This window comes from Notamacropus eugenii, chromosome 4 (genome assembly GCF_028372415.1).
Source record: "Notamacropus eugenii isolate mMacEug1 chromosome 4, mMacEug1.pri_v2, whole genome shotgun sequence".
Classification (NCBI taxonomy): domain Eukaryota; kingdom Metazoa; phylum Chordata; class Mammalia; order Diprotodontia; family Macropodidae; genus Notamacropus; species Notamacropus eugenii.
The window spans coordinates 75,582,354-75,605,595 of NC_092875.1; the positions used below are offsets into that span (position 1 = coordinate 75,582,354).

Below are 23,242 nucleotides of genomic sequence, written 5' to 3' on the forward strand. Positions count from 1 at the left end.
AAGAAAAAGTATGCTTTGATCTGTATTCAGACTCCATCAGTTCTATCTCTGGGGATGGATAGCATTTTCATGGTAAGATCTTCAGAATTGTCTTGCATCCTTTTATTGCTGAAAATAGCAGTCATTCACAGCTAATCATCTCACAATATTGCTGTTACTGTATACAGTAACATTCTTCTAATTCTACTCATTTACTGTTACTGTATCCAGTAACATATACTGTATACAGTAACATTCTTCTAGTTCTACTCATTTACTGTTACTGTATCCAGTAACATATACTGTATACAGTAACATTCTTCTAGTTCTACTCATTTACTGTTACTGTATACAGTAACATATACTGTATACAGTAACATTCTGGTTCTGCTCATTTCATTTTGTATCAGTTCATGTAAGTGTTCTTCATTTTTTTTCCTGAGGGTACCTTGCTCATCATTTTTTATAGAACAATAGTATTCCATTACAATAGTATACCACAACTTGTTCAGCCATTCCTCAATTGATGAGCATCCCCTCAACTGTCCATTCTTCACCACTATAGAGCTACTATAAATATTTTTATACACATATAGCCTTTTCCATTTTTAGAATCTCTCTTGGGACACAAACCTAGCAGTCATGTGTAGTTTTATAGACCTTTGAGCATAGTTCCAAATTGCTCTACATAATGGTTGAATCAGTTCACAAGTTCACCAACAATGCATTAGTGTCTCAATTTTCTCACATCCCCTCCAACATTTGTTATTTTCTTTTGTGTCCTACTAGCCAATCTAATAGGCATAAGGTAGGTAATACCTCAGAATTGTTTTAATTTACATTTCTCTAATCACTAGTGATTTAGAGCATTTTTATATGACTATAGACAGCTTCAGTTATTTCATGTGAAGACTAACTTCATATCTTTTGATCATTTCTCAACTGAGTAATGGCTCTTATTATTATACATTTGATTCATTTCTTTCTACATTTGAGAAATGAAACCTTTATCAGAGAAACTTGTTTTAAAAAACATCTCACAGTTATGAGTGCTAACTGTATTTCCCTCCATCCTATTTCCCCCTTGTTTATGTTATTTTTTTCCTTTTACCCAGTACCTTGTGAAAAGTGTTTTCCTTCTGACTACCACCCCCACCAGCCTGCCTTCCCTTCTATCAGCACCCCAGTTCTCTTATTCCCTTCCCCTCTTACTTTCCTGGAAGGTAAGATAGATTTCTATGCCCAATTCAACGAATATGTTGTTACCTCTTTGAGCCAATTCTGATGAGAGTAAGGTTTAAGTGTTCCCTGCCACCTCCCCCATCTTTCCCTTTTTTATAAAATTTCTTGCTTACCTCTTTCATGTGAGATAATTCAACCCATTCTACCTTTCCCTTTCCCTTTCTCCTAGTGTATCCCTCTTTCTCAACCTTTAGTTTTATTTTTTAAGATATCATTCCATCATATTTAACTCACACCTGTACTCTCTGTGTATATATACTGCTAACTGCTGTTATGTATGAGAAAATCCTTATGAGTTACAAGTATTATCTTCTCTGGCTAGAATGTTAATAGCTTAACCTTATTAAGTTCCTTTTGATTTCCCCTTCTGGTTTACCTTTTTGTGTTTCTCTTGAGTCTTGTATTTGAAAGTCAAATTTTGAATTCAGGTCTGTTCTTTTCATTAGGAATGCTTGAAAGTCCTCTATTTCATTGCATGTCCATTTTTTACCCTGAAGGATTACACTTAGCCTTGCTGGGGAGGTGATTCTTGGTTGTAATCCTAGTTCCTCTACCCTCTGGACTGTCATATTCTAAGCCCTCTGATCCTTTGATGTAAAAGCATAATGTAAAAGTAAGTTGTGCTCTCCACAATACTTGCTTTCTTCCTTGGCTCTGGAATTTGGCTATAATGTTCTTGGGAGTTTTCATTTTGGGATCCCTTTTAGGAGGTGATTGGTTTATTCTTTCCATTTCTATTTTATCCTCTGGTTCTAGAATATCAGGACAGTTTTTCTTGATGATATCTTGAAAGTAATCCAAGTACACAGAAATGCATTCAATTTTCTTTGCATTCAACAAAACTCTATTGATCGCCTCTTCTCTGTCAAGTACTGTGCTAGCTAATGGGGATTCAGAGAAAAAAATGAACAAACAAATACTTGCCCTCAAGAAGCTTGTATGCACATGAAACCCACAGAAGATTCTCCATCCATAAGCATGAGAAAGATTTCTGATTAGACTCCTTTCTATCCTGCAAGAGATAGTAAAATATGTCTTGAGGACTCTACCGGCTAAGACTCTCATATCCTCTCTATCAGCACTTCCCTGGGCAGTATTCCGGTCCCTTTCTCACTAAGAAGATCTTCTTCTGAGAGACTTCTCAGCTTAGCAGTGAGAGGTATGGCCTTTCTTGAGTTATACTCAAGTAAGATAATGAACAACTTCTTTGCCTCAGACTTAAAATTCTGCTTCTCAAGATACTTTCTAGATGTCAAGAACACTTCAGTAGGGTTAATTGTCCTCAGCATTTTGTCAGAACACTTGAAAGAGTTAAAAATTAACCCCAGGAGAAGACCTGGACCATAGGAAGTCACAGTGATTTGCTACAGAGGATGATCAGATAGGAGCCTCTTGATTGACCCTTTGGGGCTTCCTTTTGAAACATGAAGTGACTTCTTCTCTTGTCTTCTCTTCCCTTCCCTTCCCTTCCCTTCCCTTCCCTTCCCTTCCCTACCCTTCTCTTCTCTTCTCTTCTCTTCTCTTCTCTTCTCTTCTCTTCTCTTCTCTTCTCTTCTCTTCTCTTCTCTTCTCTTCTCTTCTCTTCTCTTCTCTTCTCTTCTCTTCCCTTCCCTTCCCTTCCCTTCCCTTCTCTTCTCTTCTCTTCTCTTCCCCTTTCTTATCTTCCTTTCCCTTCCCTTCCCTTCCCTTCCCTTGCCTTCTCTTGCCTTCCTTTCCTTTCCCTTGCCTTCCCTTCCCTTGCCTCCCCTTGCCTTCCCTTTCCTTCCCTTCTCTTTCTTCCTTTGCCCAGAAAGTCTTAGACCACCTTGTAGATTCATTCTTTGACATGAGTCTTTGGTTTCTCCTCCAATCCTCAGATGCAGACAAGTGTGAAAATGTCACTGCTTCTCCAAGTTACACACACACTCCTAGAAAATCCTCTGATATCAGATGAGAGAATAAATTATGATAGAAAGGCAATGAGATATAAACACAGTGCAGTTTGTGTTTTGGGTAAAGAGAATTCACTTCTTGTGAAGGGAATGACAAAAGCCTCCAAGAAGCAGCAGATTTTAAAAGTAGAAATATAAATTCAGCACCCACCCATTTTTAGCTACCAAACAATCCAAGTAGAAAGAAATAGTCACATTATTTAAATTCAAAAAAAGCTAATGAATCACTTCTTCTTTGCAGGAACTGTACTAGTTGCTAGGGTATAAAAACAAAAAAGAAATAGACCTTCCCCTCCAAGGCTGGGTTTGTATCCAGCAGTGAGAAGGTGCAATTCAAAGATTCAGGAGTGATCTATAAAGGCGAGTTCGTGACTCACTGCCAAATAGAGCTGAGTATCCATTAACTAAATGAGAGAGAGAAATCTGCCAAGAATCTGAGATTTTCTGGGCAGAATCCTCATAATGTCATCCAATTAATCTCCATGTTTTTACTGAATTTTCCTAAAAATTGCTTAAGTTCTGTTTTAATAGTTTTGAGAGTTGAAACTATAAAAAGACTTTTGGAATATTCTATCGTATTAAAACACACACACATATGAAGGATGTATTGGATAGATGTATAGACATCTATTTATCTGTCTATCTACCTATGATATATCTATATATCCATCCAATACATCCTTCATTCCATGTTCCATTTGAAAGAAACTTTAGTAATCATCAAGTTTCACTTTTTTATATTTTAATATAATAGAGAACTAAGGTCCAGAGGAGGGAACCCAGTTTTGTATTATCACCGAGAAAATTCTTGGCTGCTTTGGAACTGAAATCCAGTTGAGCACATCTTACTACATTCTAATTCATAGTTCTTAGTTTGAATGCAAACTAAATACTCCATCTTTCACAATAGGGCAGTGCTGGATGTCCCATGCTCTAAACTGGTTCTGAGTTTCCTACTTTGGAAATCAAAGGAGAGTTACCAGGTGGTGAGCTCTTCAAAACACATTTCTAGGCCACTCCTGACTATCCTGCTAGTGCCCTAAACATTAATCAGTTTTTAAAAGCTCAATTTTTTAATCACTGACACTGGAATGCCTCTAATCAGAAACTACCTTCAAGCTGAGGATACACTTTCTTCATGTTTGATTAATCCTCCTTGTTCAATCCGAATTGGGGGTCCTATGTCACCAAATCTTTTTCAGGGAATATCTGTGACAAAAATCTCATAGATCCTTTGCCTTCTTTATTTTGGGGGGTGGATTTCAATTTTTTCATCATCTTCTTTGCAAATGAATCAAATCTAATACAAAAACTGAATTCGAACAGCGGGAGCAACATTATTTTCTCTCCTATCTAGCAATAATCCTGACTTTTTCTACATACATCAGGAAGCCTAAAATCTTTTCAGGCTTTTAATTCATACACACACACACACACATATGAAGGTATGCATACATGTGTATGTATATGTATGTATGTATGTATATATAAAATACTGAGATTATGAGAAATTCTAAATAGAAGTCCAAATTTCTTTGATATCAGATGAGAGAAAGCATTATTAGCAAAGATCAATGAGATATAGACACAATACTCTTTGCATTTGGGAGAACAAATATTGACTTCTGGTGGAAAGAAGGAAATAAGCCTCTTGGATTCAGAGACAGATTTTAGAACCATATCAAGATTCACCCCTTTTTAGCTATCAAGCAATCCAGGTATAGAGAAGTACAGTCACTTTCTTTAAATTCTACAAACATTTATGTTATCTCTCTGACTTAAAGAAGATTTCATTCTCCTAGGAATGAGGTCAATGATTGTTTAGGGAGAGGGGAGAACCAGAGAACATAACCTATATAGAGATAAGGAAATAAAAGAGATGGAAGAGAATACAAATAAATATGAGTAGCTGGAAGTGGAGGAAAGGAATCCAGAAAGCCCTCATTTTGGAGGTTGCCCCACAGCCGCTTTTTAAAAAAGATGCCAAGGATTCTGTGATATGGAAGTGAAAACAGAGAGTGTTTCAGGCATGTGGTGATGGTGGTGCGATAGGTGATGTGGTTGGCCACTAAATTAACAATGTAATGACATATGAATACATAGTTTAAGACAGTCATACAGTTGTAAGTTTCTCACCTAAGTTCATGAAGATGTGAGCTAGCAGAAGCAAATCCATCACATGGTCCCTCTGGCCTCTGCTCAGAGCAGCCTCCATGGGCAGAGAATTCTGCACATAGCAGGCTATATAGTTTATTCACCCTAGACAGAGATTTAATTTTCCTAGAGGTATTGCTACTTCCACCATCTTGGAAGGGGGCTTAAGAGCAGCTTCAAAAAAAAAACCTAAGTGGAAAGAACTTTTATATGGAGCATGCCACAGGGCATTCCTTTTTGGTAACAACCCTGGCAAAGGCTAGATTCCATTTTATATCAGTCAGCTATCCATATGAAAAGTTATATCTCTATACATGATGCATAAGCATCATGTGTGTGTGTATATATATAAAACATAAAGCACATTTTGAAAAATCTAGAGATCAACCTTCTTACCTGTCCCAGACAAACTAGATAAGGTAGGTCCTTATGTGATCACTGCATCCTGCTGGACAAAACCATACTTTTGGATTAAATTTTTCCCTGCATTCACAGATAATTCACTTATTTGGTCAAGGTATAAGGGGGAAGAAGGGACCTTAGTTTTTCAGATGTTTACTGTGCACTCAGATCTTAGAACAGAGAATATAGGACTGGTATAGAGTCATCTGTCATGGCCAGTCCTAGCCCCAGCCCCAGCAGGAAACTAACAAATGGGAGGGTGAGGCATTGTCCTAAGGTGCTAAACCTTCAGTTCCCTCCTCATACTCCTTACCGCACCCTCTTTTGCTGTATATATTAATGGGTATGTGGCTCCAGTTAGTATGGATTGTGCATCAAACTCAGACTTCATTAACCCATGGGGAAGTGACTGCTGCAGCTGCATCTCTACGTAAGAGTTGTTTTCTGGATAGAATTCAATCATAAATTTCAAGGTGAACACTTGCAAGGGTCATAACTCCCTGTCCTCTTGTAAGCTTTGAATATCACCAGGAACCATTTATGTTGTCTTTGTGAGTGTAAATAAGATCATATTCCATGTGGAACCTCTATCACATGTCCCCTTCTCTCACACATCTCAAGACCTTGACCCAACACAGTCCCTGTCAATATAATAGAATTCAATTCAAGTAAACAAAAGTAGATTCTTTCATGGTCATCTGTGTAACGTTTTCAAAATGGTGCTGTTCCCATATGCCACATTCACAGACAAATCACTTAAGTGATGGAGGGAATGAGGAGAGCTCCATTTTCTCCCTGGGGATTGAATATCAAGAATTATGCAATTAAGTGTGAAAGGGTTTCATAAACATACCACAAGACCAGATAAAAGTAAACCACAATTTAGACCACAATGTATAAACTCATGGAATGTTACAGTGGAAATGGACCTCCCAATCTTCTAGTTCAAACTCAGCCCTATATACAGAATCCCCTTCCATAGGCTCTTATCTTCATTCTCTCCTCTCTTTTCCCTTTGCCTTTTGCAACTTGTTTTATTAATGACTTAGTTTCAGTTCCTCCTTAGGCACCTGGTATGATTGGAATCTGGAAGGAGGTGGAGAGAAATTCCCTTTGCTTAGGTCAATGCAACCATTTCTTCCATTGAATAATACCTTTTCCCCAAATATGCCTTTCTTGTTTCCTTCCCTAGGCAAAAATGACTCGTGTTCTAATCTTACCAAAGATACATTTTCAAGAAACTGTGAGATACATGTGAGTTTCACATCATTATGTATTTCTTATATATGGGAGGAGTTTGTAGAAATAAATAGCTTTCAAATCTATGTGAATATTTATTTTAAAAGTTTAATTAAAACTTAATACTGATCATCAATACCACCTAGCAAAGTTAGTTATAAATGAACTATATATCAACGTACAATATATCACATAATAATGTCATATATAATTATATTGTATATAAATAAACTTACTTAGTAACTATGTCCATTTAAAGTAATTTATTTCAATACATAAAATTACATAACAACTTTTCAGTCATTCCCTCTAAGTCTTCATCTGGATTCTTTATCTATTCATTTTCTAATGTGGTCAAAGTTTGCGTGTGTTCTGTCTTCATTGTGCATGAGTGTGTGAGTGAGTGTGTATGTATGTATGTGTTTTGCCTTTTCCTCTTGAAGTTTCTAGATGTTATATCTCTCTTAGCATATGCTAAATTTTATTTAATTTCTTGGTGCCATATTACATAAATCAAAGAAGTAGTCAATTAGCTGTTTGTTCAAAGTTATAAATGAAAAGTTGAAATGCTATATTTTAACGAAGTTAGATTTAAAGGAATGAAAATAATTTTTGTCATGGTCTTTCTTAGCAGAATGCTGTCAACTCTCTGAAAGGCTACAGAGACATTTGCCTTGCTTTAAAGAAGTTGTCCAGTGCATGTGGAAATGACAATGCTTCTTCTATAACGGTCTGAAATCCTTTTATGACATATAGAATTGTGAGAGACAAAATTGTGGTCATGAAAAATCAGTTTATTAATTAAGCCAGCAAATAGTCAATAAATTGAGGCCAGTGACCTTGTGGGGATCAGAGACACCAAGGGAACTTTCAAGGCCACCTAAAGTTCCAATCAGTCTTCCTGACATCACATTATAGGGGCCTTCCCTGACAAGCTAGGGCCAACCCTAATTGGTGGATACTCAATGAGTAATTGGGCTAAGAGCTCTCAGCTCCTCCTACTTCATCATTGTGGGGAACGATGATGAACAAGGCCTGCTTATGAGAGTCAGCAGCCTGTAGCCATCTGGGTAAGAGAAGTCATCCCCATTAGGATCTACCTGGTTCAGTTTCTCCTTTATGAGCCAAACTTTTAGTTGGAAGAGCCAGGAGCAAGATTGATGCTTGGTAGTAGGGATGAGTTAAGTCTAGCTTCTGTTTATGGGATAAACAGAGAGGCCCAGACCAGGCCTTGGAAAGCAGGCTGGAATGTGATCACATTCCTCAGTCTTCTCCTGGAAGCAGGTTTTTAAAGTTTGAGTTAAACTAAAAAGTGGGGATTTTAAACAGAGAAGGGAATATTATAAATTAATAAGCATAATTAAATGATATAGCACTAAATTTAATTTTTCTTACTTTTCCTTCTCCTCCTGGAAGCACATTCCCCACCTCCTCCCACCCCATATTATGGCCTTTACTTGAAGTACAATAAGAAGTTCTGAGGACCATAAGTCCTTTTCAGACACAGAGTTTGATGACCCAATCCTGAGGCTACGATTGGGCACAAAGGGTGGGTGAAGGAAGATGGTAGTTTTTGAAGAAGTCTCATTCCTCTGATCTTAGGGCACCTTTACCTTGTTGGGATATCTCACCATATTGAGAGGTGGAAGAGCTCAGTGGGTTTGGAGTTAGGAGATTTAGATTCAAGTCCTGGTTCACTATGTGACTATGAACAGGTCACTTGACATCTCCAAACCTCAACCCCTCATGTACAAAATTACCTATAAAAAACCACTTAAGACTATTGGGAAGAAAAGCTTTTGCAAAGTTGAAAAACTCTAAAAAGTGATATGTTGTGCTGTTATTCAGAGATGCCCCCAAGTGCACTGGAATTAGCAATCCCATTCATTTCCTTTGGGAGACAATGTGGAGGGTAGACGAGTTTTATTTCCATGTTCAGCAGACATGGTTCTTACGGGATGGGAAAATAACAAGTTACGGATTAGACTAAAGCAAGAATATCACTCTCTTGTGCTTAATTCAAACGATAACAGATTTGGAGGAGGAAGGGACCCTAAGGGCTGTCTATCGTAACCCTTCTGATCTTAGGAATGAGAAAACCAAGGCATCATTATATGGTTAAGATTCAACTGACAGTAAGCAATGGAGCTGTAATTGGAATTCAGGAACCTCTGACTCTAAATTGAGAATTCTTTTCCCTGGGCTATATATACTTCACTGATCTCCTACCCTCTCCTTTATCCAACTATCAACTCAGTCTTTCTCACCTTCCCTTTTCATCTTATCAAGTCACATAGTCTCCATACCCACTAATCAAGGGCATCAAACCTTTCCAAAGCAGTAGCTGATAGCATAGAGGAACCAGCCAAAACCCTGTTAGTGCACGTACCTTCTATCAAGAGGCCAAAGCATATGTCTCTCAGAAGTGGATAGGGCATTTCTCTGGAAGACTGAATCCTCTGTACAGAATGAATATCACAATAAAAATAGCCTGGGCACATGTTTACTTCTAAACATACTCTATGGCATGGCCACTGTTACCCTCCTTAAACTATACCACTTTCCTCTGACTTTCAGGAGATGAAAATAAGTTAAAAAAATTCTCAGAGGTACCATAATAGAACACAAAGAGTGTTGTTCATGGCATTTAGAAGAGAGCTGAACTCAGCTCCCTGCCTTGAACTCATACCATCTGTGTGACCATGGACAAGTCATTTTCCTTCTCAGGGCTTCAGTTTCCTCATCTGTAACTAGGAATGAAATATAGACTTTAACTCAATAGGACTGGTGTAGGCATCATGTGAGATAATGGAAGTAAAATGCCTAGCAAACCTTGTGTAGCTATAGGAATTTCAAGGTCCATTATTTCCAGGACATGTTATGTTTTTCAGCAAAAGGCTGAGAATTTGATATTTCCCAGATTAGTTCATGGTGAAAATACAACCATGATAAAACCATCTGGAGCAACCCAGAAACCACAATCAAAGTTAGTAACAGAGCATTCATTGTTTTCTTTCACCACAGGCCATTACCAATAATCTTGACATTCGTCTGGACCTGAATGAAAGCGCAGAAGAAAGAGCACAGATAGTGACCTTCTATCTTGAGACTGTACAGCAAGTTATATATGAGTTTGCCCTCAATCTTCCTCCTGGAAGGACAATCTCAGAAAATAAGAAATCAATGGGTAAGACTGGCCATGAATAGCTTTCCCTGGGTTGGCAGTTTGGGTGTTATTTGGTTGTGTGTGCTTTTACAAACACTCATCTATGGCCCATGTGAGAATGTGTCTCATTGTATATCACAAGTCCATCATTTCTCTTTCAGTAGATAGGTAGCAATCAACACAGGTTCTCTGGAATCACTGTTAATCTTGAGTCTTTCAAGTTATTTGTCTTTACCATGTTTGTGTTTTGGGGAAAATTGTTCTCCAGGTTCTGCTCACTTCACTTTGCGTCAGTTCATACAAGTTCCCCAGTTTTCTCTGAAAATATCTCTCATTGTTTCTTATGTCACAGTAGTATTCCATTACATTTATATCCAATAGTCTGTTCAACCATTCCCCAAAGGATTACTTTCAAGCTCTTTGCCATCACACAAAAAGAGAAATGCTACAAATATCTTTGTATGTATGAGTCCTTTTCATCTTTCATTGATCTCTCAGATATTATATCTATTTTTCTATCTATCTATACATACCTATATGTGTTGCCGAAGAAGACCATGCTATCAGAGAAATAATGACAGGACTTGCTCTTGACTTTGTTTTGAGTAAGGGAAGGCTGTGCAGGTCACCAGCCTCATTTCATCTCCACAGCCATCTGAATCTAGTGACCAGATATTCATCAGGATGACGAGAGATGACTCAGGATGAGGCAATTGAGGTTAAGTGACTTGCCCAAGGTCACACAGCTAGTGAGTGTCAAGTGTCTGAGTTAAGATTTGAACTCAGGTCCTCTTGATTCCTCACTGGTGCTCTATCCACTGCACCACTTAGCTACCCTCATACCTATATGTATGTGTGTGTGTGTGTGTGTGTGTGTGTGTGTGTATATATATATATATGTGTATATATATATATGTATATATATATATATATATAAAATACAAAATGTTTACCACCTGATAATAGCATTTCTAGGTACAAAGGTATGCAGTTTTGAAGATATTTGCCTTTAGGTGAAAGAGAGCTTTAAATATATCTGCTCATAAGGTGGACAAAGCAGTTAAGATTTCAACATTGTTGAAAATCCTGAAATGCTTATTACTCAAAAGGTGACATCACTAGAACAACCTTGTGATCAAATTACAGGAATTCTAAACTGTTTTGTCTATTTCAAAAGGCTCAGAAGAGATAAAACTGGGAGGAGAGGAAGATTCCTTTTAAGTTTCTATCTGCGCAGAAAATCAGAATTATCTCTTTGAATATTACTATTAACTCTCCCAGCATAGGAATGGTTTCTAATAATTGACTTCCTCTGATTTTTTTTCTTGGAAGCTAACAGAGTGCAGTGAATAAAACAGAATCGATAGGAAGGTCACAGAATCTAGAGGAAGAAAAGTCCTCAGAGATGATGTAGTATGAACACCTCATTTTATAGATGAGGAAACTGAGACTCAGAAAAGTTTCATGACTGTCCCAGGGTCTCAGAGGTAGTAAGCTGTAGAATTGGTATTTGAACTTTGGTCTTCTGATTGCAAATGCGGCATTATTTCCACTGTACCACAATTCTGATTTCTGATCCTTATTTTTTCTCTGGATTCCCTATGCAACTCTGGGCTACTCAACTCTTAAATTTTCTTTCCCCATGTGCAAAAGAGAGATGATAATGGTCATGATGACAATGATGATGATGGTGGTGATGAATCCACATGTATGTTAAAGGAGGTAATGTTTCTTTAGCACTTCACACAGGGCCTGGAACATAGCAGACAATAAATCTTTATTGATTGATTGAACAACTTTCTATTTTAGAGGCACTAAGTCATCAAAATGCTCTTCTGCTGGATGTTTGGGATCCCCTTAGCAACAAAATGCCTATTTCTCCATCACATAGTTTTTTCTGTCTCTGCACCCAAAGATGCTTGTTAAATACCTATTTTATGACACAAGTAAATTTTGAGGAATGGACAATAAGTGAATATGAGCATTCATTTTAAATATCCTGATTTTTTTATCAGTTATTCGAGCATTGACACTTGAGGGTGGCTGTGACAAAAGCAATGCATTCCACATGGAGGCTGGTAATGAAACAATGGATTTTGATTGCATTCCAATGACTAAAAAAGACTCAAAAGGTACAGAAAACAAAAATTCCATAATTTAGTCTGGACTTCCTTTAGTATTTCTCATTTATATTAAGAAGCTAGCTTCTCAGTCAGTCTAATGAGGTCTTCTCATTAATGTTTGAAAGTTTGTTTATTGGGGTATAGGGTAGGGGGAGGTGAGTTATAGATGTGATTTCATCATTTTGAGGAAAATCCCAGTGCGTAAACTGACTTTACCAAGGCAGATCAACGATTTATTTGTAACTTCTTATCTTTGAGAGTTGCCTGGGCATTGAATGGTTAAGTGACATGTTCATAATTAGGTAGCCAGGTCTTCTTGATTCTGAGACTGAGTCTCTATCCACTCCATCATGCTTGACTTTTGGATAGATTCCTCTAATCACTGTCTATATAATTAAGGCTCACATGAAGGGAACATATGGCCAAAGTTATGTGTTCACCAAGAATAGATCCTTTTAAAAATACACTTCTTGAGCACTTACTCTGTGCTGTCATACCATATGAACTGGCAACAAAATTCAAACATCTTTCTTTTCACAATTTCTAATATATTTTTTACGTATATGACCTATTGGGAGAGAAGCTACCAGGATATTGAATTTGATTCAATGGAAGGGAATACTACTGATAACAGATGTTCCAAAATTGGATGTTCTGACATTGCAGAACTGACTTTGAGTTCCCCATCGCTAAAGGACATTAAGCAGAAGCTAAATGATGACTTGCTGGTGGTTGCTGAAGGGATTCAAGCTTTTAAGGCCTTGGGGGGAGATTAGACTATATGTTTCTGATTCTCTTCCAACTCTAAAACTCAGGGACTCCTTAAATTTGATCTCTCTTTTTAACATGACTTTTTTCAAAAGTTCTTCTTCAATAAGTCGCATTTTTTCTTTCCTAATAGTTGCGGCTGTTCTTATTTCTTATGCTTCCATTGGATCCATCATAAACGAAAGGTTTGTTTCCAAGGAAAAGCTTACTACCGATGAAGAACTAGTAAACTTTCAACTAAACTCCAAGGTAGTGAGTGGGACAATTGGAAACAGGAAAGGCAACTTCCCGTCCATGCCTGTCAACTTCACTTTTCAGCACATCAGAGTGAGTAGAAAGTAAATGGTTTCATTCCTATTTCTAAGCTTCCTGAGTTCTGATACGCCACAGTTCATGTCCTTCTCCTTCCAGATGAGGAGTGGGAAAGAAAAGCCTCTTTGTGTTTACTGGAACAAGACATTCTGGTCCAACCAAGGCTGTAAAACCACCTGGTACAATGATAGCCAAACTGTATGCAGCTGCACTCACCTCTCTAGCTTTGCTGTACTCATAGCATCTGTGGAACTGGAAGTAAGTTCAATCAAATTAACTTCATTTAAAGACATTCGCAATGCAGCTCCTACCCCACCTTTCCAGTCCTATTAGACACCACTCAGTTTTACATGCTGCATGGTCCTATGAAACTGGCCTTGATAGTGTTCACACATAACATTCTGTCTCCTATTTACATCATGTTACAGGCTGTCTCCCATACCTGAGGCTCTCCTCCTCATTGCCTCTGCTTCTTAGAATCATTAATTTGGTTCAAGCTGTACAAGGCCTTGCCCTCTATCCCCTATCTGCTAGTGCCTTCCCCTAAATAACCTCCTATTTTTGTTGCATATACTTCTATGCATATATGCTGTCCATGTGGTCTCCCACAAAAGCATATGCCTTCCTTGAGGAGAGGAATAGTTTCATTTTTATCTTTGCACCCTTTGGAGCCTCCTTCACACAGAATCTGGCACATAGTAGTCCTTCAATAAAAGCCTGCTGATTGGTTGTTTAATTATAGTACATATGCAAAAGTTCAGCTAGTATAGAGACTAATATACACTAGTCTTGGAGTCATTAAGACTCTGGTTTGCATTATAGCCCCATTTACTACATGAACATATTTTTCTCCTTAAGGAATATAAATTTCTCAAGAGCAGGGATTGTCTTTGTATCTCTAGGACCTATCACAATGCCTGGCACATAGGAGGTTCTTGTTTTCTGAGGAGACAGCTTTTTTGAACCTCTTTCTCCATCTGTAAAATGAGGATAATATGTATCACTTTATATCTTGAAATGGATGTCTCAAACTCAACAAGTTCACAACTGAAATCACTGTCTTTTTCTCCAAACACTCCTCTCTTACCAGCTTCCTACCACCATCCTTCTAATCACCCAGGCTCACAACCTAGGTGATAGCCACAACTAGATTTAAATCTAGGTATCTGAAAGATTCAGCCAAAAGGCAATGTAACCTGTGATGTTACAAGTCTGTCTGTACATGCTAAATAAATACCATTGAAGTACATATGTTCATAGATACAGAGAAGTATCCATGAAAACCACCATAACTGCATGTTTCTTTAAATTCTTCTGGTACATGGTAATGAGTTCTGAATAGTGACGGCTGTTCTCTTTCTGGGTCAAAGGAAGATCCGGTGCTGACAGTGATCACTTATGTGGGGCTGAGCCTCTCCCTGCTGTGTCTCTTTCTGGCTGCCCTCACCTTCCTCCTGTGCCGAGCCATCAAGGGCACCAGCACCTTCCTCCACCTGCAGCTCTCCCTCTGCCTCTTCCTGGCCAATCTCATCTTCCTCATTGGAATCAAACAAACCCAGCCTAAGGTAGAAGGAGCCCTTAAATTCTTTCCTATACAAATCAAATGCATCCATTTTACTGATAAGGTACAAGGGTCACAGAGAAGACAGATGTGACAATAGATAATTAACTGACTGTATGGCAAGCACTGGAGCTTTATTATGTTAAGGAAGCATTTTTTTAATAAATAATATTTGATACAGATTTTTGCCTGGGGAGGGGAAGCAGCATGACACGGTGGATAGACAGCTGAAGTCAGAGTTCGGGGCTCCCTGGATTCAAACTTATCTCTGACACTGTGTGACAATGAGCAAGTCACTTAACTTTTCTGAGTTTCAGTTTCTTTATTTGCAAAAGGGAGATAATAAAATTCACCTGACTCCCAGGGTTATTGTGAGAATCCAATGCACTAAAAGAGGTAAAGTACTTTACAAACCTTAAATACTCACAAATTCCAATGGGACCTTGGTTTTGAGGATATGGTCACTCCCTCCAGTGATGCCTGCTTCCTCCTATTCTGTTATCCATATGCTTTGGTAAATCCTCCCTCCACCCATGTGCTGGCACTGCATGGATCGAAATACATCTCCTGGGGTTATCTATCTAGTTATCTTTGACTCACTTGGCCCATCTCCTCTCTGGGCAGGGATTAGAGCAGAGAATAGAAGAGGGGCCAAATGGCCCAAGGTAGCCATAGCTGGGCGCCTACCTCTGGTGCCCTGGACCAGGATAATGGAGGTGATCAGACTGAGATTAGAAACCAGGACTCAAGGGAAAAGACATCTTCCAAGGACAGGAGGTTATCAGCTTAAAGTTCAGGGCAACTTCAAGGTCATGCTGCTGGGCAAGGTAGGAGCCTCAGGCCAAGTGCAAGGGTGCTCCTTGACTTGCCCATCATCAAAGGGAGACCAGAAGTCCTGCCCATGAATAGAGAAAAAAATAGGAAACTCAAGAGATTCTTTAATGTGCACATTTGAAGAGGTTTTTTTTTCCATCTGCACCCTAATCCACCATAATTTCCTTCAGTATCATGATTTTGATTCCCCTGTAGAAATTTCTTTGGATTCCTTGATTTCCCCAGTGTGTTGTAGTACAGAGAACGAACTGGCCTCATACCTATGAATATCTGGGTTCAAGTTCCCCTCTCCGGCACATAGTAGCTATGTGATCCTGAGCAAGTCACATAATTTCTTAGTGCTCTGGGCAGTGCTACATTGCTAGAAGGAGTTTCCTCATCTGGGAATTCCCTATACCAGTGATATCACAGGTCCAGACCCCAGCCATCAGTTCCCCATGGGGATCAAAGTCAAACACCCCTGTTTTTGCACTTTATAAGTATCAGTGAAGAAGAGGGGAGGTAGGTTTGTTGATCCCTGAAATGAGTTACAAAGGCAGGTTCTATATGCACCAAATGTGTAACTTAGAATTTATATGTCAAAATGTGAGCTCCTTAAAATCAGGGACTGCCTTTTATTTTGCTTTGTTTTTGCAGGACTTAGCACAACGCCTGGCACTTAGTAGGTACTTTATAAATTTTTTTGACACACTTGTCCCTGGGCACAGCAAGCATGCTTATCACATGCAGTGATGATGCAAGATGGGGATTGATTACAAACATACAGATGACAGTTAGGATCTAAAATGATACAGGCAGACAAGAGCATTAGGTAGGGTTCAATAAGTTCTAATTCCACAGAGATAAATAAAATGTCTTAAAGAGTCAGCTTTACAAGTACAAATCAGGTGAGACATGGTTATCCTTTAGCTTGAAAAAGAAAACGATGGAAATAAAAATAATCACATGTACACAAAAGACCCTAAATTAAATGTTGCAAAATTATTTTGAACAACAACAAACAACATAGAAACAAACATGGCTCAGAAGAAGAGATATGAGAAGCTCTCCCCCACTCCCATCTCTTTATAGAAACTCTATATAGTCATTAGACTCTATAGAAGTCATTAGATTGTAAGTTCCTCAAGGTAAGAGCCATCTTTTGTCTCTTTTGTATCTTAAAGCAATGAGTACAGTGCTTGGCAAATAGTAGGTGCTTAATAAATGTTGATTGATTGACAGGTTCACTGCACATATTTTCAGACTTTTTGGATATATTGGTCAGTTTTGCTGACTTTATTCTTTTTGTCTTTTTTTCTTCTTTAAGAATATTTCTTATAGAGGATAGCTTTCTGGGAGCAGGAGGGGATACAGGGAGAAATTTTGGTGATGTAAAAAAAGACAAAATATCAATACAAATTTATTTTAAAAGTAAAGAAAAAGACAAGAGATCAAGGAGATTGTTTGGTCAGCTTCAACCTCAGTGACAATCAACAGTGACATAGGGTAGCCAGACAAGGTGATAATCTTTTTCCTGACCAGGGCTCATCTCTGGAGCATTGTGCTCAGTTATAGGCACCATAGTTTAAAAAGGATATTGATAGGTCAGGATGGTGAAGAGAAGAAGAATCTTTGGTATAAGTGAATGGTTGAAAATAAGAGCCTATTTAGTCTAGCCAAAAGAAAAGTTGGGACTTGGGTCAACATTCAAATAGATTTGCCCTTCTTTCTTTGGTTCCTGAGGATAGAATCAGGAGTAATGGAAGGAAGTGTCAAGGAGGCTAACTTGGGATTGATGCCAGGCTAAGCTTCTCAAAAATTTGTTGTTGTTGTTCAGTTGTTTTCAGTCATGTCTGACTCATTGTGCCCCCATTTGGGAGTTTTCTTGACAGCAATACTAGAATAGTTTACTTTTTCTTTCTTCACCTTATTTTACAGATGAGGAAAGGAGGCAAAGAGTGTTAAATGACTCGTCCAGGGACACAGCTAGTAAGTGTTTGAGGCTGGATTTGAACTCAGGAAGAGGACTCTTCCTGATTCTAAGCCCAGTGCCCTATCTATTATACTACCTTAGAGCTATCTAAAAGTGGAATGAGCTGCCTTGGGAGCCAGGAAATTTCTTCTCATTGGAAGTCATTAAGCAGAGGATAGACGATCATTTATGGGATACACCATAGTAAGAATTTTTTTCTCGTGTGGACTGAACTCAAAGGCTATTGATTTCTTTTTTCCAATACTAAAATTACTTGATTTTGTGACAACAATGTAGGAAATTCTCATCTTTCTTGGATGATTCCGAGAGGTGCCATCTAAAGGCAAGGGGATACTAATGACTGAAACTTCTATAGTACTTTAAGGTGTTGGAGAACTTCTGTCCTAAGAGAACTGGGACCTCATGGGAGATATCCACCCATCAGTGCGGGGTCCAGGACGTGGTCAGAGACAGGAGATCAAGCCGGAAGCAAAGAAATACATTAGCATGTTAAGAAAACTACACATTTAGTTTTGAGAAATTTTCAGGCCTATTTAGAGTACATAGCCCATCAGCAGGATTGTGACAACTTAGGATAAGTAAGTAGCATTTTCTACAGGAGAAGGAGGCATAGGGGAAAGAGAATTATTAAAAGAAAGAAGGAGGAGGCATTTCTGGGGGAATATTTGCTATGCAGCTAGCATGGCTTGCTATCAGAAGGAAAGGACATTCCCTGTTCAGAGGCAGGAGATAAGGGGAGGTGACTGATACTTTTATATTCATGAAAGCACTCCCTTCAGACAAACTTGCAGGACTGAGGTACCCATTTAGACCGGACTGTACAAGGACCTCATCTAAGGACAAGAAGTTACTTCTTCAGGTTAACAGACCATCTTCTTTTTATTGCATACTGCTGTCATTTATTGTACTTTGTTTCTTCCTCAATAGCAGGTAGGAATTTTTTATAATTAGGCCATCAGATGGTTGGGGTGGGAGTGGTTCCTACATTATTAGTCAATGAAAATATTGCAGTTCCTGTATTTCTCCCACAAAGGTTTGTGAAGTATTTACACAGGTCATCATTTGTGCCCTGAGATTACTATGTAAGGTAGAGATGACAAACACCATTCTCACTCCATGGATGAGAAAAGTAGGACGATAGAGTAGACCTCTCTGAAGCCATCTAGTCTATTGATTTCATTTTGCAGATGAGGAAACTGAGGCCCCTAGAGTTTAAGTGATTTGTCCAAGGTCAAACAAATAGCAAGGGTAGGAGGTAGGACCCAGATTTTCCTGACACCAGGTCCAAAATTTACTCCACCATACTGCTTCAGAAAGGGAATTCTTAGAGTCTCTTAGGACTCTATAACTTTATATCAAAAGAACTAGGAAGGAAGTAGAGTGGCATTTTCCTCCCTCCACCCTGGTGAATTGTGGGCATTTCTTTCCATTTGCTCACTAACTTCTCTGTCTGGTCTGTTTCTTTCAGATCGTGTGCTCCATCATTGCTGGAGGGTTGCATTACCTATACCTGGCTGCCTTCACCTGGATGTTACTGGAAGGGCTGCACCTTTTCCTCACTGTGAGGAACCTCAAGGTTGTGAATTACACAAGCGCAAGACAGTTCAAGAAGAGATTCATGTGCCCTTTTGGCTATGGGATCCCCGCTGTGATCGTGGTTGTGTCTGCTGGAATTAACCCCCAACACTACGGGACAGATGACTAGTGAGTGAGGCACACTCTGTGTGTTGCTGTATTAATCTGCCCACGCGACTAGTGTTCTTCAGTTAAATCCTTTTTCATTCATTTCCTAATTTATTTTCTCACAATTCAAGTTGCTACTCCAGTGAAGCTGTATTTGAGTAACTCAAGACTAACTCCACAGTCATTTCAACCCAATGCTTATTCCCATCAAAGTCCATGTCAAGTGACTTTGCCAACCTATGTAACCCACACACAAGTTTCTGGGAGAAATGTTTTAGCAAATTTTCCCTGATAAAAAAGATTTCCCTTTAGTACTAAACATCATAGTAAAATAACTTCTGTCTACTAACATCCCTGTAGTTATAAATATCTTTAAGTCAGAGGAGTAAGATTCAGGAACTGATAAACAAGCAAGTCCCAATTCAAAGTATTCATTTCCAGTATCTACAACCGATAATTTGCACAGTGTTGCCCACGGGACTGAACAAACAAGGATGGAACATGATAAGTCCTTGTTATTAGGTAGCTTACAGGCTGTAACAATTATTATTCCCCAATAATTCACATCTGAAATCCTTCTCCTTCCTTCCCTTGAGCTCTTGGAATCTCTAGTCTCCCAGGCTTAGATCAAGTGCCCCTTTCCATAGGAGTCCCCGTATATTAGTGACCTCCCCCAATGATTTGTATTTCTTTTTATGCATTTTGTATTTAATTATCGTGTATATATTTTTGCCCCCTCCAGAAGAAATAAGCTCCTTGAAAGCAGAGAGTGTTTCATTTTTCGGCCCTGTGCCCCCTGTGCTTAGGAACCCAGCTACAAATGAAATAATCCCTGCCATCAAGGACTTTGTACTTTGTTATTCATCTATTTTCCTCATTTCCTTTTTGTCCATCCAGAAGCAGATTGTACACAAAACTGAAAGAATGTTTTTGTGCCCTTTCTGTTGGCTTGTGATGTCACCCCCAGGTTTTTCCATCTTCACTCAGTACCATTGGTCTAGTCAAAATAATAATCACTAATTATCGACATGATGATGGAAAGAAGAGACATAAGTCATAAAACAGATAATTCCCTGTTGAAATGAGTGTTGCTGAGAGAGTTATTCAACAAACATTTCAGCCAACAAATATTTATTCTGCATGTATGGAACACTGAGTTCAGAAGAATGTGCTTAATGCCAGTGGAGACAGGTGCTTAGCTAAGACACAATGCCAGCTCTCCTGGGGTTCCCACTCCATTAAGGGTAGGAATAAGGTACAGATACAGGAAGCTAATAACATACAGTGTCAAATGATAACTATATCAGAGAGGAGCAAGACAAGTGCCTTGTTAAGTTATTGAAGAAAGAACAGGAAGAAGCATCAGGTTTCATGGAGGAGAGAGACTTGAAATTCAATAGCAAAATAGACCAGGAGGGTACCCTGGTCATAGGAAACAGCCTGAGCAAAGGTCTCTGCAGCAGGAGAGTGAAGGACAGGAGTCCTTGGGGGGCCAGAGAGTTATCCAGTTTATCAGATCACACGAAGAGGGAAAAGGGAAGACTGGAAGAATAGGGTGACATTAGATTCTAGAAGATCTTCAGCTCCAAGCAGAGGAACCTGACCATGATTCTTAAGCAAAAAGTCACAATGTTTTTGAGTAAGGAAGATCAACTGTGTAAGAAATATTATTCTAGAAGCAATTTTAAGAATACCTGGGAGGCAAAGAGAAAGCAGAGTCATCATGCATAGGTGTACAGAGGCTCTTGTCATAACAGTAGTCAGTTAAACTATCATTTACTTATTATGGAAGCTTATGGAAGTAAATAACATTGGAAATTGGATTTCATTGGCCATCATGCTTTGCAAAATGTAAAGTGTTCCATGGATTCCCTTGGAAAAGCTAAGCCTGTTTCCTCTACTTTATGGAGAGTGAAGCATGGTACCCTGTGAAGGGTACCACAATCTTTTCAGTCTCCCAGGCTTGCAATCTAGGCTCCATCCTTGACTCCACACTCTCACTCCACAAATCCAATCAGTCACCAAATTCTGTTGATTCTACCTAAAATGAGGAAGGTGGATTAGACTGCTTCTGAGGTTCTTTCTAGCTCTAAATCTACTGTCCTATAACCTCTCAGAGCTTCAGTTTTCTTATCTTAGAAGTAGCACTTCTACTGTTTAACTCAGAGTCATTGGGCACAAAGGACTTGGCAAGCCTTAAAAGGCTGCAGAAATGTGAGCTATTATTAATTCAATTCAATTCAACAAGTGTGTATAAAGCACCTCCTATGTGCCAGGCCCTAGGTGACTCTCTGGGGCTATAAAGATTCCATTGGAAGCAGATTCTGACTTGGATGCCCAAATTCCCAAAGCTAGGCTGAATAGTCCAGTACACAGATGCTCTTTTACAGGGGTTGCTATATTCTCTTTCCAGTTGCTGGCTGAAGGTAGAAAATGGATTTATCTGGAGTTTCCTAGGACCCGTGTGTTCCATCAGCTTGGTGAGTCAAAAAATAACTTTTTATTTTCTGTTTCAGTCAAAAGGAGCCGAAAATCAAGACATTCGCAGACAGTGACAATAGTGCTGAATTTGATACCATAGGCCTGGGGCTTCAAATCTGGATTCTGCTACTTACTGCCTAGATTACACTGGATAAGTGACTTAGTTAATCAGTAAATATCTACCAATGTTTAATATGTGCCAGGCTGGGTGTTGGGTGCTAGGGACAGAAAGGCAGAAACACAAGGAGTTCATATTTTAATGGGGCTGACAACATGCAATCAATTTTGTTCATATACGAAATATACAGGATAAATGGGAGGTAATCTCAAGGAAAAGCCACTAGGCCCTGGGTGTGTATGGAAGAAACAGATGGAGCTAGGAAAGGTCTCTTACAGAAGGGATTGAGCTGAGTCCAATGGTTATCAAAGAATGATCCATATATCCCTGGATGGGGGGAGGGAGGAGGACACAACAGTTTTATTCTCAAAGTCAAAACTATTTTCAAAATAATTTTTTTGGTGTTCAGTCATTTCTTACTCTTCATGACCCCATTTGAGGTTTTCTTGACAGAAATAGTGGAGTAGTTTGCCATATCCCTCTGCAGCTCATTTTATAGATGAAAAACTGAGGCAAACAAGATTAAGTGATTTACTGAGGTTCACACAGCTGTTAAGTATCTGAGACCAGACACCTACAAAAAAATCACAGCATATTGAATGCAAAAGCCTGCTATTAAGTCAGACATCAAAGCATTAAAGAGATTTGCCAAAATATGCATGTATATATGTATGTATATATTTGTAAAGATAGCATGATAGCAAGATATCAAGGTAGCAAGTTAGATAGATAGATAGATGGAGAGAAGGATAGATAGATGGATAGATGGATGAATGAATGGATAGATAAATGGTTGGATGACTGAATAGATAGATAGATAGATAGACAGACAGACAGACAGACAGACAGACAGACAGACAGATAGATAGATAGATAGATAGATGGATGGATGGATAGATGGACAGATATAAAGCAATGGCACTCATTAAATTTGTTTTGGAAAAAATAGGATTTTTAGGAGAAAATATTTATTCTTGCTAACATGTAGTGGGTTTATTATTATTATTATTAAATGGATTAATGTGTTTAAAAATTTCTCAGTTTCTATTTCTAAAATGGTAAATCTCAACAAGGAAGCCAGGTAAGTCAGAAGACTGGGATGAAGAAAGACAGCATTCCAGGTCTGGGCTATAGCCAGTTAAAAGGCAGTTCAGGAGGTGTAATGTTGCCCATGAAGAACAACAAGATCAGGGTCACTGGATAGTAGACTACATGGAGGCAACAAGATATGTGAATGCTGGAAAAGTAGGAAGGGGTCGGATTTTGAAGGGCATTGA

General features: G+C 38.7%; 1 protein-coding gene across 3 annotated transcripts in view; it reads left to right on the forward strand.

Annotated features, from left to right (window-relative positions):
- LOC140499970 (adhesion G protein-coupled receptor E3-like) overlaps positions 1–23,242 on the forward strand; it is a 70,860-nt gene that overhangs the window by 40,352 nt on the left and 7,266 nt on the right. For 2 of the 3 annotated variants that reach the window (XM_072602065.1, XM_072602063.1), the window contains exons 7-15: positions 6,901–6,962; positions 7,579–7,677; positions 9,972–10,134; positions 12,129–12,245; positions 13,138–13,331; positions 13,416–13,574; positions 14,687–14,881; positions 19,152–19,387; positions 21,780–21,846. In XM_072602065.1, the coding sequence (XP_072458166.1) occupies positions 6,901–6,962; positions 7,579–7,677; positions 9,972–10,134; positions 12,129–12,245; positions 13,138–13,331; positions 13,416–13,574; positions 14,687–14,881; positions 19,152–19,387; positions 21,780–21,846 (1,292 nt within the window). The remainder of the gene's footprint in view (positions 1–6,900; positions 6,963–7,578; positions 7,678–9,971; positions 10,135–12,128; positions 12,246–13,137; positions 13,332–13,415; positions 13,575–14,686; positions 14,882–19,151; positions 19,388–21,779; positions 21,847–23,242) is intronic. The other variant, XM_072602064.1, reaches the window with a different exon arrangement.